General features: G+C 41.9%; 1 protein-coding gene across 3 annotated transcripts in view; it reads left to right on the top strand.

Moving 5' to 3' along the window:
* The window catches only part of VIT (vitrin), a 140,948-nt gene that overhangs the window by 35,719 nt on the left and 87,328 nt on the right, over nt 1-17,901 (top strand). For all 3 annotated transcript variants that reach the window (XM_004369564.1, XM_004369562.1, XM_004369563.1), the window contains exons 4-5: nt 8,081-8,237; nt 14,704-14,837. In XM_004369564.1, the coding sequence (XP_004369621.1) occupies nt 8,081-8,237; nt 14,704-14,837 (291 nt within the window). The remainder of the gene's footprint in view (nt 1-8,080; nt 8,238-14,703; nt 14,838-17,901) is intronic.

The raw sequence follows: 17,901 nt of genomic DNA, 5'->3' as shown, positions 1-17,901 counted from the left end.
TTAATATGTATTTGTTGAATGGATGGATGGGTGAGTGGGTGGGTTGGTGGGTGGATGGACAGATGAATGAACAACAACAACAAAAATTACAAAACAAAGCAAATATGGTAAATAAATGCTACATAAGAAAAACAAGGAGTCTGCGATAGGATTTGTACTGGTTTCAAGAAAGAGCCTTCAAGGTGGGTCATTCAAAATAAGTAGAGCTGTACAGGCAGAGATAGGTGGGAGGTTTTTTTAGGTCAACAGAGCCCAGATATCATGGAGAACAAGTAAAGAGTGAGGTCAGGAAACAGTGAGTGGCCTGGGTGGGTTAAGTGTTGTGGAGTCGAGGGAGCTGGAGCTGGAAAGGGGGTTAGGACCATGTAGTGCTAGACTAAGAAGCTTGGTTCTTGTCATTGGCTAGAGTGTGGGGCCCCTGACAGTTTTCTGAGTGGGAGATTTACATGGCAATGACAACACTCAGTGAGATAAACAACAGCAAGTTACTCTCCACAGGCAGTGAAGCTACATTCTGAAACATTACATTTATTTCTGTGGAAATAGATTTAACTTGGGGTGAAATGTGCAGCCTTTCATTCACGTAGTTCTCTCCAAAAAATTAACCTTAATACCTTGTAAGGCATGAAAAGATTTTGCAACCATCCTTGAAAGGGTGGATAATTCCCAGAGGTGCTGCTTTAGGCAGGAAGAGGTGATTGTTACCAAACTTGGTTACTTAGGGCATTGGGCACTCACGAAGAGAGAAAACCAGCTCTGTGGTTGTATGACTTTGGTACAACATGCTAGCAGCTTCTTGGGTAGGTTTACACTTTATTAGCTATAGTGACTTGTAAGTAATCCCCAGGGTTTGCTTGCCTGTGCCTGGTGCCAACATTGGTATCTTCTCCACACAGATTGGAGTGTGTCCTTTCTCAGACTATGAAAAGGAAAAAGACTTTCTGTCCCTCCTTCTAATGTGTAGGTGAGAAGGAAGGTAGATTCTCTCTGTGTCGCAGGTTTTCAGTTGAGTAAACTCTATCATGGAAATTCTCTGAAGTAACAGGAAGATAATGCAAGGAAAATTATACCAGATAAGTTGTCTTACAGGAATCTGGGGTAAATGCAAACATACACACTCACACACCCACACCCACACCCACACATACATGCTCATTCATACACACAACCATTGTGTCATAGGTACCCTGCATTTACCCACTGGTGGTTGTCAGCTGTCTTCGAGTTCAGAAAAGCCTATAGAATTATAGTAGGGAAGCAGCAATTTAATTCTGTATCTTCACTTGTAGAAGAGTGTGGTGAAATGAGTTCCTTCATGTGGCCTTTTGCCTTGGTTCTTTGGAAAAAAGCTTGAGAGATTTTTCCCCTAAACCCTGAGGAGTTACCTTTGCCCTAGTTTCTACCCCAGAGGGTTTGTTACTTTTGTCCAGGTTTATTGATATTTCCTAGGTAAGCAGTAAACAACTTGAATTTCATCTGGCCCTGGGCTGCAGCACGCCCATTGATTGGTACGCACCTTTCAGGGATTGGTCGATACACTCATGCAAATGAAGTGACTATGGACTATGCAAATGAGGTGACTATAGCCTACTATGTAGTGTCCGTGGCCTGAGGAGAGGGGATTGGTCAGTTTGTGGTCCCCAATGGGAGAGGCCATGCCTTGAAATTGACAGAGTTGTGTGTATATATATGCAGCCAGCCCCACAGATGTTTTTCAGACAGAAAGAAGCAGAAAAGAAGCAGCAGGAAGAAGCAGAGAGAAAGAGAGGAGGCAAGGAACCTTTTAAAAGTGCTATAACACCGGCCAAGAGCTGTAACACTGAAGACAAGAGGCCTGGAAGGGGCCTAGAAGCAGAGCTGGCGGTGACAGTCAGCAGGGCCAGTGGGAGTCTGTTGTGAGGGGGCCAAGGACAGCCTGTTCTAAAGGGGCTGAGAGGAGCCCTGTATGGCCAGAGGAGCAGGAAGAGTAGTCCTGTACTGAAGAAGGGAGACTTTGCCTACATGTTTCCTGATCTAGATCCTGAGTTGTTGCCATTGATCCTGATCCCAAGTTGTACCCTGTTCCTTAGTAAGCCACTTGTCTTAGTTATTGTCATGGATTTAATTGTGTCCCCCAAAAATATCTGTCAACTTGGCTGGGTCATGATTCCCAGTATTGTATGATTGTCTACCATTTTGTCATCTGATGTGATTTCCCTATGTGTTGTAAATCCTATCACCATGATGTAATGAGATAGATTAGTGACAGTTATACTGATGAGATCTACAAGATTAGTGTCTTAAGCCAATCTCTTTTGAGATATAAAAGAGAGAAGTGAGTAGAGAGACATGGAGGCCTCATACCACCAAGAAAGCAGCACCCAGAGCAAAGCGTGTCCTTTGGACCCAGAGTCCTTGAGCCTGAGGAGCTCCTTAACCTGAGAAGATTGATGACAAGGACCTTCCCCCAGAGCCAACAGAGAGAGAAAGGCTTCCCCTGGAGCTGGGACCCTGAATTCAGACTTTCACTTGTTAAAGCCATCCATTTGTGGTATTTCTGTTATACCACTGCTATAACAGAAATACCACAAGTGGATGGCTTTAACAAAGAGAAATTTATTCTCTCACAGTCTAGGAGGCTATAAGTCCGAATTCAAGGTGCCAGCTCCAAGAGAAGGCTTTCTCTCTCTGTCCGCGCTGGCGGAATGTCTTTATCATCAATCTTCCCGGGTTAAGGAGCTCCTCAGGCTCAGGGACTCCGGGTCCAAAGGATGCCCTATTCTCCTGGCTCTTGTTTCTTGGTGGTATGAGGTCCCTATGTCTCTCTGCTTGCTTCTCTCTTTTATATCTCAAAAGAGATTGACTTAACACACAACCTAATCTTGTAGATTGAGTCCTGCCTCATTAATATCATAGAGATAGGATTTACAACACATAGGAAAACCACGTCAGACAAAATGGTGGACAATGACACAACACTGGGTATCATGGCCTCGCCAAGTTGACACACATTTTTGGGGGACACACTTCAATCCATAATACCACTTAACTGTAAGTACAGTTTGTGAGTTCTGTGAGACATTGCAGCAAACTGCCAAACCCAAATGGGGAAGGGAAGAGTGCTGAGGGGAGGGAGAGTGTCAGACAGGGAGTGGGACAGCAGCTTGCAGTATATGGACATCTGGGATATATTTGACCTCCGCCTCATAGGAATTGGCTTTGTGCTGATTTCTTATATTTGAGGTTATTTGTACAAAGAGGCAGCCAAGTATAGCTATACTTGGGTTTAGAGCCAGAGGGCCTGAGTTCAGGTCTTGATTTTGCCCCTTACCTTTTCAGGTAGTTCCTGACTTTTGACGTATTCCAGTTATGACAAACCACACTCAGGACCATTTGTTTTGGTTTTTTGTTTTGTTTTTTTGATACATCTTATCATTAGTAATATGTACTACATACAATGTTGCAGTGCATAATTTGCTAATGTTATCATCCTCAGATGTTCACTTGCACATGTTCACTGTGTCTGGAACATTGCATCTTCCTGGGAGGAAGTTACAGGAAAATACATACAGAGGATATGGAAAAAAAATTGCTGAGTTATGTGAACACCATCCAAGCATTTGATCAGGATAATATGATGGAAAAGATCGGTGGAAAAATCGTCCATATGGTGAGAACGCTGAATTTAGAACTTGCTATCTCCAATGTGGAACAGCTTATAGATCACAAAGAAGAGGAATTGACAGACCAGGACTTAATGGATTTTGAAGAGAAAAGAAATGCTGCTGAAGAAAGAAATAATGAGGAAGAGGAAGGAGGGAAGTCAAAAAATGTATACAGTGGAAGCATTAGCTGAAGTTTTTCTAAACTAAATTAGGGGCTTCAGTTGCTTGAAAACATGGACCAAATGCTGATGGCTTTGCTAAAGTCGACAGGCAGATTCAGGAAGCAGCGAGATGTTACCGGGAAATATAAGAAGAAAATAAGAAAAGGACCATACGGACAACTGTCACTAATTTTCTGACTAGAAACGCCATCCCCATTCTCCGGGATAATCCAGATGATCCAGAACCTTCCACAAATGGAGTTATTACTGCAACTGACAGAATGCCAACGTCATCCAACTCTTATTCATTGTCAGAGTAAATATTTATGGTTTGTGTATTTTTTTATGTAAGTGTGTATTAAAATATACCTGTAAGTTTATATGTAATGTTTCCAACCCCCCAAAGACAAACATCGGATTTATAAAGATACTAACAATAAAAAGCAACAATAATGAAAACTAAAAAAAAAAAAAAAAGAGGTTCTTGATGTACATCAGAAACGGCTAAGACAGAGTCGTTGGAATGGAATCCTGAGCTTGAGCAAATCCATTTACCTCTCCGGAAAGTGGGGACAGTAGCGCCTTTCAGGGCTTTGTAAGGATCAAATGAAAGAATGTGTATTAGGGCCCTTTGTAAACTAAAAATAAGTTATTTTTTAGAGCCCAAAAGCTGTGTTTGCCACAAATAAGTTACCCTCTGTCATCCAATCTTCTGTCCTCCCATTGAATATAAATAAATGCATTTTTCTCAGCCTGGCAAAAACTAAGGTTAGAATGACCGATTTTTATTGGCTTTTTGGAGTACTTAAAGCACTTAAAGCATTCAGAGGAAATGTAAAGATAAATCATTTAGTTTGGATGGAAGATTCTGTGAAGGTAACAAGAAAACAGACTACTTCTCAAATAACTGAGAGAATAGTGTAAAGAAATAAACCATGATTTCAATATACTCAAAGAGAAGCTGCCAGAAAGATGCAAACGCTTCTTGTGAGCTAGACGTGGACTTTATACTTACCAATTATTTTGGCAGTTACCCTGAAAACTCTGATCAGCTCACTCTCTCCAGCTTTATTTGCTGTACAAATTGAACAAATATTTGACCTTCAGCCACATTTTTTCATTGCACCCTGTTTTTCCAAAGTGCGTGAGTATATGTGCTTGATTTCTTTTTTTTTTCTCATATGGGATGAATAAATGAGTTAATCCACCAATTGAGCTAATTCAGTTGAGTGGAGAAGAAGCAGATCTTATTCAAGATACTTCCTAAGCCTTTGTAAAAATAAAAAATAAAAAAGCCCTCAAAGGAAGAGGAGGAGGGGTTGATTAGCAGGAAGCAAAATATTCCCCTGTGACATTTTTCCCCTTGGTTTTTGCTTTTATTTATTTATTTGCCAATTCAACACTTCTCACATGTGCAATTCGGTGACACCAGTTACATCAATTATATTGTGCAACCATCAACAATATCTGTTGCCAAATTTCCATCACCATAAACAGAAACTTAATGCTTCTTAAATAATTACTCCTCCTTGTCTTTTCTAAACCAATGATTTCATGGAAAATCCTACCGCCTGTACTGTGTGAACTCTAAAGTCTCTCAGCAGGTTTGATCGGTGGACAATACTCATTCAGTCAGCTTCTAGATGCAGCCCCATTTACTCAACTCCTGAAGATTTGGGTTAGCTTGCCAGGAGATTAAAAATCTTAGGGTGCTAAAGTGACATCGAAATTTAATTCCAGTTCACAGAGCTTGTCTCCTCCTATTTCAAAGACCTAAGAGCCTAGAAGGAGTGCTATCATTTTCCTTGCATCTAAGGGAGGAGATGCATTTGGGAGCAAGGAGGTGGTCTGTGGGAGGGAGGAGAGCTGAACACACTCAGTTCTACCCAAAGATTAAGCAATTAACCAATTTAAGGGGAGACAACACTGGCATTTTCAGCCCTAAAATTGCCTTTAAAAAGAGACTCTGAGACTCAAAATAGTAAATGCAGCCTTGAGTATCAGAGTTTAAAAGGATGAAAGGTAAAAAGAAAACAAATTTGCTGAGGAGGGAACCCTTCGTAGGGAGAATGAAACCACAAAGCTGTCTCAAGCACCGCACTGCACTTCTTAACGTAGGCCACAAATTGTTTAAGCCTGTGATCAGACTTAGCCCTCGGGTTCCCATGAGAAGGACTGAATGCCAAAGACTATCTGGGAGGGGTAAGAGTAGAGCAGGCGTTCTGACTTCAGTGCTTCTCCAGCTTGAGTGCAATGCAACGCTGCTCCATTTCGGTACTTAAGGGTTAAAAAAAAAAAAGAGTGCGTGTTTTGGTTTTTTTTTTGTTGTTGTTGTTGTTGTTTTGGGCTACAGCTGGAAGCCATTAACAACTCTGAGGCTATCTCAGTAATCCAGTTAGAGGGTGGGTGGCCTGGCTGAGATTCAGATTCAGATCCGTGTATCTAATCACAGAATCTTAACACTGGGAGGGGCTTTATTTCCACCTCCCATCCAGTGGAGAAATCCCTTTTTCAACTGTTGCAGCCTCTGCTTGCGTACTTCCACCAAGAGCCCATTCACTGCTTCAGGAGGCAGCTTGTTCCTTCAATGGCAACTTCAATTGCTAGAAAGTTCTTCCTGGCAAAATTGTCTCTCTACTAAGTGTATCCTTTAGTTTTAGCTCAGCCTTCTGGTGACATTGCACACGACAGTCCTACTTGTGAAGACAGCTATCACCTGCCTCTGAATTCTTGCCTTCTCATGGCCAAAACATTCGTTTCTTCTAACCACCCCTCACATTTGGTGATTTCCAGACCCCGCCCTGAGCCTGCCTACTCTCTTGAGACTATCTCATGTTTCAGAATCCCTTCTGAAGAGCAGGGCCTAGAACTGAACACATTCCCAGATGAAAGGTGTCATCTAGCGGGGAAATCTTTGCAGTGAAGACACAGCCCTTCCCTGTGGCGCAATGAATTCACTCTTACATGGCCTTTCTCACCATGGTCTTGTGATTCCTACAGAATGATTGGGTGGGACTATGCAGATAAGGTGCAAAATGGTCTTGTGCCATCCCCATGGTGGGTGGAAGCATTATAGCAACACACAAGCCTCCACTAACAGAGGGATAGTACCTGTGCATGAAGTGCGTTGGCTGGGAATTGAATCCAGGTCTCCTGCATGGAAGGAGAGAATTCTACCACTGAACCACCACTACCTTCCTCTCCCCAAGCAAGGGAGGTAGATACAGTTTCAGCTCTAGAAGACTTTGCTTCTGGGTGGTGCCAGTCTGGCAATAACAGTAACAAAGCCAAAAAAGGAAGGCGGAAAGAACTCATAAGCTTCCCCTGAATGCTGAAAGATGTCCATCAAGGTTTGAGGCCTCCCACCTTGACCCCAGATCTAGACCTAGAGGATCCTCTAGGCCCAAGACAAAGGATCACTTTCATTAGATATCTCCCCAGTCCAAAAACTTTCCATTGCATCCCCCCCATCCTCCACAGAACACAAGCACTCAAGCCTCCTTAACCTGGCCCAGCCCTACCAACCCACCATCCTCCCACCAGGCTCCAACACACAGTCCCTACTGCCGCAGGCCAAACTTGTTAGGGTCATTCCTGGCTCCAAGGCCCACGCTCCTGGTATTCACCCTCCTTTGAGGATCCCTAGGTGGTACAAGTGGTTTGTGCTCATCTACTACCTTAAAGGTTGGTGGTTTGAACCCACCCAGTGGTGCTGCAGAAGAAAGGGCTGGTGAACTGCTTCTGTAAAGAACACAGCCAAGAAAACTCTATGGAGCAATTCTACTCTATAACACCTTTTGTCGCCATTAAGTAGAAATTGAAAGTAGTGGGTTTGGTTTTTCTCGGTTTTCTGGAATACTTGTCTTTCCTTCCATAAGATGGCCTGGGAGTTTTCTCTTTTCCTAGGCTAGCTACAGAGCATCTGAAAAACAATTACTCTCCTGCCATTGACTCGAGATTACATTTCTGGCCACTGGAGGTGTGTCATTTCCAAGAGTTCTCTTCTTCAATTAATTGAGTGTCCAAATAAGCACAGGAATCAGCCTTTTGCTTTTGCGCTCAGCAGGTTAAACGGAATGGATGGCCACAGTTGTTCTTTTGGTTTGAGGAATGTCCTAATTACATCTTTGCTTTCATTATATGGAGGGGACCCAAGGTCAGCCCAGACTCTGGCTTTTAGAGATTAAGTAAATGAACAGTTATGACCTAGCAGAGTCACCCCATACATAAGCTGATCCCACGAGGTGTAATTCTGATCTCCTTTTGTATTCCCAGCTGTGCCTCAGATCAATTGTGATGTCAAAGCTGGAAAGATCATCAATCCTGAGTTCATGGCAAAATGTCCAGCAGGATGCCAAGACCCCAAATACCACGTGTACGGCACTGATGTGTATGCATCCTACTCCAGCGTGTGTGGCGCTGCGGTCCACAGGTCAGTACCACTGAGCTACTTCATATCAGCATTCAGGGTGCAGGCAGGAGGCTCCTGGTAGAGGGTTGCCAGGTTTAGCAAACAAAAATTTACACGCTTAACTGAGCATCCTGTGTTTTATCTGACTCCCCTCTTCTGATGGAAGGATCCAGAAGCTGTACCTGGCCTGGATCCTCTTTCACAGCACTCTGTGGAAAAGAGGACTGCCTTCTCTGTGCACTTTGGTGGGGAGGGGAGAATTCTATTCTTTCATTGTCGTGACAAGGAGACCCAAGTTCTCCAGTATGTAAAGCTTTTTTTTTTTCCTATCTGTATGTGCTGATCAAGGAAATTACAGGGTTTGAACCAAGGAAGGTCCATACGTTTGGAAGAAGAAATATCACAGCTATGGCAATGGTGTGGGGACAAATGGGAACAGGGAAAGTGATATGAGGGTGACAGGTGGGACCGTTTGATCGGCTGTTGGTTTGGGATCCAGGAAGGCGGGCAGGAGGCATGACATGCTTTGGATTAAGTCACTGCCTAAATGAAGAGAGGCGAAGCTGACCTTCACAGAATCCTTATGTTTCTTTGCTTTAGGCTTGGAGCCAAAATGCTGGGAAGTATATTTACTTATTATCCTTGATTATAAGGCTAGTATTTGTGTTCCAGGCACTTCACCTATGTTATCTTTATTTTATTCTCACAACAACTCCCCTATGTAGTAGCTACTTTTATCATCCACATTTTAAGGTGAAAGAGGTTGAATAGCTTTTCTAAAGCCACAGTACAAAAAAGTATCAGAGTGGGGACTGGAACCCAAGTGCAGCTGCCTCTAAAGCCTGTGCCCCTAACCACTGCACAGCACTGCCTTGATACATGGCTCCCTAGTCAACACTCAGCTACTGGATACGAGATAAAGTTTCTGAATTTGTCGGGTTTCTGGTACCCTTTTCCTTTACCTACACACCAGTCAGTGAATTTCGGATGTACCTCTGCCAGCAAGAGGGAAGAAGACGTAAATATCAGTCCCTTTCAAAGTAACTAATGTCAGTGGCTTCTCTGAAATTTGGAGAAAGAAGTAAGAAAAAAATTTGTGTAAAATTAGGTTTAAGAATTCCTAGTAGATTCTATTAACCACACTCTTCTTCTCCCCGCTACCACAGAGGGATGATGAGCTAACTGGTTTTTCAGTTGGAGCAGGACTACTAAAGCTCTATTAAAGATAAGTAAGGGAACATTAAAGAAATATGAGAGCAAATGCTATTTCTTAACTTCAAACTATGGAATAAAAATATTTGGCTTTTACCCTGAAATCAGTTTCACGTGAAAAGGAAACAGGTATCCAAATCTACACACACACGTGCACAAATACATATACATGCCTCCACAAGCATGCATTCTCCCACATACTTGTACACATACATGCATGTCAGCCCACATCCTTGCACACACAATGTGCACACCCATCCAGTTCCACCCACACCATCAGCACTCTCCAGTCTGTGTAGACAATCCAGTGGAGAAACTGACATCTGCAGAGGCTGAGCCCATCTTGAGGTTTCCTGTGTTTTTCCAATTTTGTGATCTGAGATGGTTGGCACTTACTTCCTCTGGCACTTGCTGGCTCTCCCTTGCCTTTCCATGTTTCCTATGCAGTACAGAGTCACACAAATAAATTTGACCTTACCAGAGATGTCATCAAAATGACAGTAATCACGCACTGTGATTCTCTCCTTCGAGCATCATGACAACCCCATTGCTATTAGAGTCCCTGTTTGTTAGAAGAGGAACTGAGGCTTAGGGAAGGTAATTAAATTCTTAGTGTGTTGCACAACTGGGATTAGAACTCGTGTTCTGCCTTCCAGCCCAGAGTCCCAGAGACACATTGCATAAGAACTGGGGATCCCCAGCACTGCTTAGAGTACCAAGTGAGGATGGGCGGGGAGGTGGACTTTGGAGCAGTCAGAGTTGGGAAAGGTTTTATGATGGACAGACACATCCTCAGGGAGAAAATAAGAAGGGCATCGACAGGACTCTGCCTCCCAGTGTTGAAGTGGAGGAACTTGGTGGGAAGAATGGAGATGAGGGTAGAGGGGCAGAGGAGAAGAGTTTGAATGTTTCAAAAACAGGATTTGCTACTTAAGCAAATAAATGTCATTGTCACTTCCTGAACCCATGACTGATATAGTGGAAAAGGCTATCTGGAAAGAAGTATCACTCTCCACGGGGAGGACAGACAGAGAAGTCTTACAGGAAAATGGATAGGAATTTTGGATACTATCAGTTTTGTTTTGTTACAAACAGAAAAAGCCTTTTTTCAGAAGGCAGGATTTAAAACGCTGAGGGAAGACAAGAAGCATGAGTAGAAAGCACCTGTCTTAGTCATCTAGTGCTGCTATAACAGAAATACCACAAGTGGATGGCTTTAACGAAGAGAAATATATTCTCTCACAGTCCAGTAGGCTGCAAGTCCTAATTCAGGGCATCAGCTCCAGGGGAAGGCTTTCTGTCTCTGTTGCCTTTGGAGGAAGGTCCTTGTCATCAGTCTTCCCTTGGTCTGGGAGCATCTCAGCGCAGGAACCTCAGGTCCAAAGGACACACTCTGCTCCCAGCACTGCTTTCTTGGTGGTATGAAGTGTCCACGTCTGTCTGCTTGTTCTCTCTTATATATCTCAAAAGAGATTGGCTTAAGACACTATCTAATCTTATAGATTTCATCAATATAACTGCCACTAATTCATTTTATTACATTATAGAATAGGATTTACAACACATAGGGAAATCACATCAGATGACAAAATGGTAAACAATCATACAATACTGGGAATCATGACATAGCCAAGTTGACAGATATTTTTGTGGGACACAATTCAATCCATGACAGTACCTGAGGGACCTACAGTCCTTGTCCTGACAGGACCCCCCTCAGTCAGACCTGAGGACTGGAGAGAGCACACTTTGCTTAGAAATTTAAATTAATGTGGATTAAAGGATTTGATATTCATACAGCATTCCATGCTCAGATGTCTTATAATGGGTGATTCCTTTGATTCTTCCAAACCAAAGGGACAATGAACATATTTGAGGGATCATATTTTGGCTCAGTCTTGTCCTAAACTGATCCCTGTATTTAAAGTGTCACCGAGGACCAGGGAGAGAGGGGCTTTTTCTAAGATGGTGGCAATGAAGAGGCTTTCTCTGTGCAGCATACTCTTGTGGCTAATTTCTGACCAGATGGCCTCCCTCAGAACCACAGCCATTGGAGACCTGCTCATCCCAGTCCCCTGGTACTAGTGTCAGGGAGGAGGTGAGTATCAAGGCCACACTCAACACTGTGCAAGGCGCTCTGAGGAATGCAAAGAAATGGAACTGTTTGTGCTCTGTCAGGACATAAATGAAGTGCCTACATCTGAGTGAGGGACAAATGAGATAATTTTTACATAAATTCTCCAAATTCCCATGGCTCTGAGCCCCCACTTGCCAGATGAATGAAACCACAGCCTCTCTCAGGTTCTTTCCCACCTCTGGCATCTCCTACCTAGGAAGGCCCCAAGGGAGAGTCTCCCGTGCACTCCATCTCCTGTAGTTCACCGCCCACTGACCTCCCAGAATCTACTCTTTTCCAGGATGATGTCTGGGAAGATCCATGTCATCCAGTCAAATCTACCCACAAAATGAGGTTCACTCTCTTCCCCAACAGAAAAATCTCAGAGAAACACCGTAATTCTACATCTATCCATTGTTCAAAGTCTGGGTTTTCAGGCTTATGCAACCCTCACAAGGGGTACCAGCTGCCCAGTCCAGCTTGAAAGTTCCCTGGGCCTCCCATTCCGTTTAAGCAGCCTGAGGGGAGTTCATCGTGGCCCACCCTTCCCCATCTGACTGGCAGCTACAGTGCCTCTTTCCATGACTGTTAAACAAGAGTGCAGACACACATACATGCATACACACACACAAACATCTCCACAAGTGAAATTTACAGGTACAAGGGAATATCAATGCAAGGGCAGAATAATTTCCTGAAGAAAAGAAAAGTTACTTCCATTTTCCCCATTAATTGTAAGTAAAGGGACTGTGAGGTAATTTTATTATTATTTTTTAATTAGAATGTTCAGCCTAGCCCAGGGGTGTGCTGATAAATGTTTAACAACCAGCTCTCCAAAAAGGAGGGGCAGTGGGTCCTGATTTGCCAACTTCTGTTATAAACATTCAATTTTAAGCTAGCAATGTGAAGTCAACTGCTTACACAATTCTAAAAGTTTAACCACTGGCTCTGGCAAGCTGGTGTGAGCAGCTCCCGCACACCACCTGAAGGCCTTCTTACACTAAAACATAAAATACGGTCCTTTCCATGAGAAAACTCCCCCATCTAGTTGGGAGACAATTGACTCAAGAAGCCTTTAGGAAATAGTACAAGACATAGCAAAATCAAAGTATCCTTTGAGAACAGAAGATACTCTAGCATTAGAGAGGGAGGTGGCAGAGTACTGTCAGAGTCTCTGTGGGAAGGAGCTGTTGGAATCTGAGCTGCCCTTGATGGCAGCACAGGCTTTGTCAGGCAGGAGAGGGAGCCGGGAGTCCAGGTGAAGTGCAGCCTGGGCAGAGAAATGTAAGTGGGAATGGTGTGGTTTTTCAGGGGAGTGGGACCAGGCTGACTGCAGGTGGAAAGAGTGCAGGTGGCCCAACTATGGCGAGCCCCCGTTAGAGAGAGGGCAAAGTTGTAAAGACTCCAGGGAGGGATGCGGAGTTGGCATTGGAGGTGCCTGTGCTTTTGAACCATGAAAGGCATCTGTGACTGAGTGGGACAAACCCAGGATTCAAGGTCAGTTGGACCTAGGTTCAAATCCCTGTCTTGCAATTTATTAGCTACAAAGTCTTGAGCAAATCACTCAGTCTCTCTAAGCATGTTTCTACAAAATGGAAATGACAACAATCCGTCCACCCCACAACTCAGCGATTTGCTGGGAGGACCCTTCAAAATACTGTATGTGGGAATGATTTTAAAGCAATTAAGTGTTTTATATGTCAATTCTTATTATCACTGTCTTTCCTTCTGGGTCATTGGGAAGTTGAGTGTTGAAGTTTGTTGACTCACCATGAAGGTGGGAAGGCAGGAAATAGCAACTCTCATTCCTGGCAGGGCAGAGGGTGTTGATACATACTTTTTTAGCCCCTGGGCCACAAATTAGAGAGACCCAAAGGAGCCATTTTAGGCTCTGGGGTAATGAAATGACAAGATGAACATGATATTTAGGCATCAGAAAGGAGCCCCTGACAACATAGATGGAGAGAAGTAGATAAATCTCTGCAGGATACATCATATCAAGATGTGAAACCTTGTAAAATGCCGAAAATTAAAGAAACAATTTCCATTCTTTGAGGGGCTCTTTTTAATGAGTTTAATTTAGCTGTATACTTCCCTCCTTGGCCCCAAATAAAAGGAATAAAAATACTTTGCTTTTAAATTTTTCATACCGTTCTTTGAAATATCTAGAGTCATTGTGTGACTTCACAAAACCAATTGGAAATTGTCAAGAGAACTGTTTTACTTAAAAGAACTAGTGAGGATTCCTAAAACAGTTAAACATAGACCTACCACATGACCCAGCAATTCCACTCCTAGGCATACACTCAAAACACTTGAAAGCAGGGACTCAAACAGAAAACCTGTACACCAATGTTCATTGCAGCACTAGTCACAATAGCCAAAATGAGGAAAGAACCCAAATGTCTAGTAAACAGAGTGTGGTATATCAATACAATGGAATGTTATTTAGCCATAAAGAGGAATGAAGTTCTGATACATACTACAACATGGATGAATCTTGAAAACATGCTAAGTGAAATAAGTCAGACACAAAAGGACATATATTGTATGATCCCACTTACGTGAGATATCCAGAATAGGCAAATGCACAGAAACCAAAGTTTATTAGTGGTTACCCGGGCAGAAGGGATGGGAAAATGGAAGGCTATTTCTTAAGAGGTGCAGAGTTTCTGTTAAGGGTGATGAAAAACTGGAAACAGATAGTGGTGATGGTTGCACAACATGATGAATATAATTTATGTCACTGAACTGTACATGTAAAAATGGTTGAAATGGCAAATGGTTTTGGTATATATATTTTGCCACAATAAAAATATTTTTTAAATGAAATTCCTAAGTTAAAAAAAAAAAACTAGTGTGGATAAGGAAACCAAGGAAAGGAAATTTGAAACACGGTGGCAGAGAGATTCCTTACTGACAAAACAATCAAGTCATTAATAAGAAATAGAGGATACTTTACCTGGGAGCCCAAATGGCAGGCTGTGTAATGGAGGCCCCATTCCTGGGAGCTGGGCTGCAGTCATGGTGAACCTTTCCTTAATCTCACGGCTTCCATTATCTCTAGATAAAGATAAAGGCTGGTTTAATGATCTATTGATCATATCAAACAATATTTTTCTGTTCATTCTTCAAAAATTATTTTTTTTCTCTTCATAGCGGCGTGCTTGATAATTCAGGAGGGAAAATACTTGTTCGGAAAGTTGCTGGACAGCCTGGTTATAAAGGGAGTTATTCCAATGGTGTCCAGTCGTTATCTCTACCACGATGGAGAGAGTCCTTCATCGTCTCAGGTATTCCCACACTCTGGAGAAATGCACTAAATGCGGTTCGAGTTAAGTGGCCTCAAAGGGAGAAATGTGTTCTTTTCAATGTGCTGATAGTTTTTGTTTATGATTCATCTCATTGTATAAAAATTGAAAGCATTAGCTCTTCTGATAATTAGGATCATGGAACAATGAATTATAATTATCAGCGATAAATCGCCACAAAATCAAACCTGAAAATGTTAACAGGCTCCAATTGCTCATTTTAAACACATTGCAGTTATAAACTCAAACAAGCTTTTAAATAAGTGAGTTATATTTTAAAACCTGGGCTGTTGAATAGTCCTCCAGTTAGGCCAAATGTCTCTCATATCTACAAAGCTATTCCCTGAGATTTCCAGTAAATGACTAGATAGGGACATATGCTCTTCAAGAACTGAGCTGCAACTTTAATTTAGATTTTTTACATTTTTTATTTATTTAATTCTGTTTCACTCTTCAGTCACTTCTCCTTATCTAGCACCATAGGAATTTGATAGATAATCATATTTCATGTTTTTTTTTTCCTTCTTCCAAAGAGGTACTGTCAATGAGCTAATGACTAGTATAATTTTACAGTGAACAGATAACCAAGTATTTTTGTCCTGTCATGACCCACCTTCCCTTTTTTATCTGTTTTTGAAAATTTCCCCCAACCAACCTTTAATTTGGAAAATTTTTTAATTTACAGAAAAATTAAAAGACTAGTACTATGAATTCCCTTCACCTACATTCACCAGTTGTTAATATTTAGCTACATTTGCTTTATGTATCTCTCTATAGTTTATCCTGAACTATGTGAAAATAAACTGCAGACATCATGATACTTTACCCTTAAATACTTTAGCACACATCTTTTAAGAAAGTTTTCCTAAATAACTGCAATACAATACCAGTTTTGCACTGTAAAAATTAACATAAATATAGTAACAGTATCTAATATACAGTTCTTACTCAATCGTGGTCAAATTATCCCCCAAGTATTCTTTTTTTCTTTCTTTTTTTTAAATTGTACTGTAGATGAAGGTTTACAGAACAAAATAACTTCTTATTAAACAGTTAGGACACATGTTGCTTCATGACATTGGGTAACAACCCCAAGACATGTCAACACTCTCCCTTCTCAACCCTGGGTTCCCTATGACCAGCTTTCCTATCCCCTCCTGCCTTCTAGTCTTTGTCCCTGGGCTGCTGTGCCCCTTTAGTCTTGTTTTGTTTTATGGGCGCATCTAATATTTGGATGGAGGGTGAAGCTCAAGAGTGACTTCATTACAGAGCTAAAAGGATGTCCAGGGGCCATACCCTTGGGGTTTCTCCAGTCTCTGTCAGGCCAGTAAGTCTGGTCTTTTTTTTGTGAGTTAGAATTTTGTTCTACATATTTCTTCAGCTCTGTCCAGGAGCCTCTATTGTGATTCCAGTCAGAGCAGTCAGTGGTGGTAGCTGGGCACCATCTAGTTGTGCTGGACTCAGTCTGGTGGAGGCTGTAGTAGTTGTGGTCCATTAGTCTTTGGACTAATCTTTCCCTTGTATCTTTAGTTTTCTTCATTCCTCCTTGCTCCCGAAGGGGTGAGACCAGCGAAATATTTTAGATGGCTACTCACAGGCTTTTAAGACCCCAGACGCTACTCATCAAAGTAGAATGTAGAACATTTTCTTTATAAACTATGTTATACCAACTGAGCTAGATGTTCCCCCAAGACCATGGTCCCCACAGCCCTCAGCCCAGCAATTCAGTCCCTCAGGGAGTTTGGATGTGTCTATGGAGCTTCCGAGTCCTTGCCTGGTGCAAGTAGTGCTGCCCACCCCAGTACTGTGTACTGTCTTATCCTTCACCAAACTTACCATTTCTCTATTGTCTACCTTGTGTTTTTCCATCCCCACCACTCCCCTTCCTCATAACCATCAAAAATGGTTTTTTTGTGTGTAAACCTCTTCATGAATTTCATAGTAGTGGTCTCATATAATGTTTGTCTTTTTGTGATTTACTTATTTCACTCAGCATGATGCCCTCCAGATTCATCCATGTTGTGAGATGCTTCACAGATTCATCATTGTTCTTCATCGTTGCAAAGTACTCCATTGTGTATATGTACCATAGTTTATTTATCCATTCATCTGTTGATGGGCAGGGTTGTTTCCATCTTTTTGCTATTGTAAGCAATGCTCTAATGAACATGGGTGTGCATATGTCTATTCGTGTGACGACTCTTATTTCTCTAGGATATATTCCTAGGAGTGGGATTGCTGGATCATATAGTATTTCTATTTCTAGCTTTCTAAGGAAGAGCCATATCGTTTTCCAAAATGGTTGTATCATTTTGCATTCCCACCAGCAGTGCATAAGGTTCCAATCTCCCCGCAGCCTCTCCAACATTTGTTATTTTCTGTTTTTTTGATTCTTGCCAGAAATGTCGGGGTGAAATGGTATCTCATTGTGGTTTTGATTATCAGTTCTCTAATGGCTAGTGATCGCTAGCATTTCCTCATGTGTCCGTTAGCCTCTTTAATGTCTTCTTTAGTGAAGTGTCTGTTCATTTCCTTTGCCCATTTTTTAATTGGATTTTTTGTCTTTTTGTTGTAGAGGTGTTGGATTTTCCTGTAGATTTTAGAGATAAGACCTTTGTTGGATTTGTAATAGCCAAAAAGTTTTTCCTAGTCTGTAGGTTCTCTTTTTACTCTTTTGGTGAAGTCTTTTGATGAGCATAAGTATTTAATTTTTAGAAGATCCCAGTAATCTAGCTTATCTTCTGGAGTTTGTGTGTTGTTAGTTATGGTTTGTACCCTTTTAATGCCGTGTATTAGGACCTCTAGCATTGATCCTATTTTTTCTTCTATGATCTTTATAGTTTTGGGTTTTATATTTAGGTCTTTGATCCATTTTGAATTAGTTTTTGTGTATGGTATGAGGTATGGGTCCTGTTTCATTTTTTTTGCAGATGGACATCCAGTTTTGCCAGCACCAATTTTTAAAAAGACTGTCTTTTCCCCATTTGATGGACTTTGGGCTCTTGTTGAAGATCAGGTGACCATAGGTGGATGGATTTACATCTGC

Source organism: Trichechus manatus, unplaced genomic scaffold (genome assembly GCF_000243295.1).
Source record: "Trichechus manatus latirostris isolate Lorelei unplaced genomic scaffold, TriManLat1.0 scaffold00005, whole genome shotgun sequence".
Taxonomy (NCBI): domain Eukaryota; kingdom Metazoa; phylum Chordata; class Mammalia; order Sirenia; family Trichechidae; genus Trichechus; species Trichechus manatus.
The sequence above is the reverse complement of the archived record's forward strand: the minus strand, read 5'-3'. Positions and strand labels throughout refer to the sequence as shown.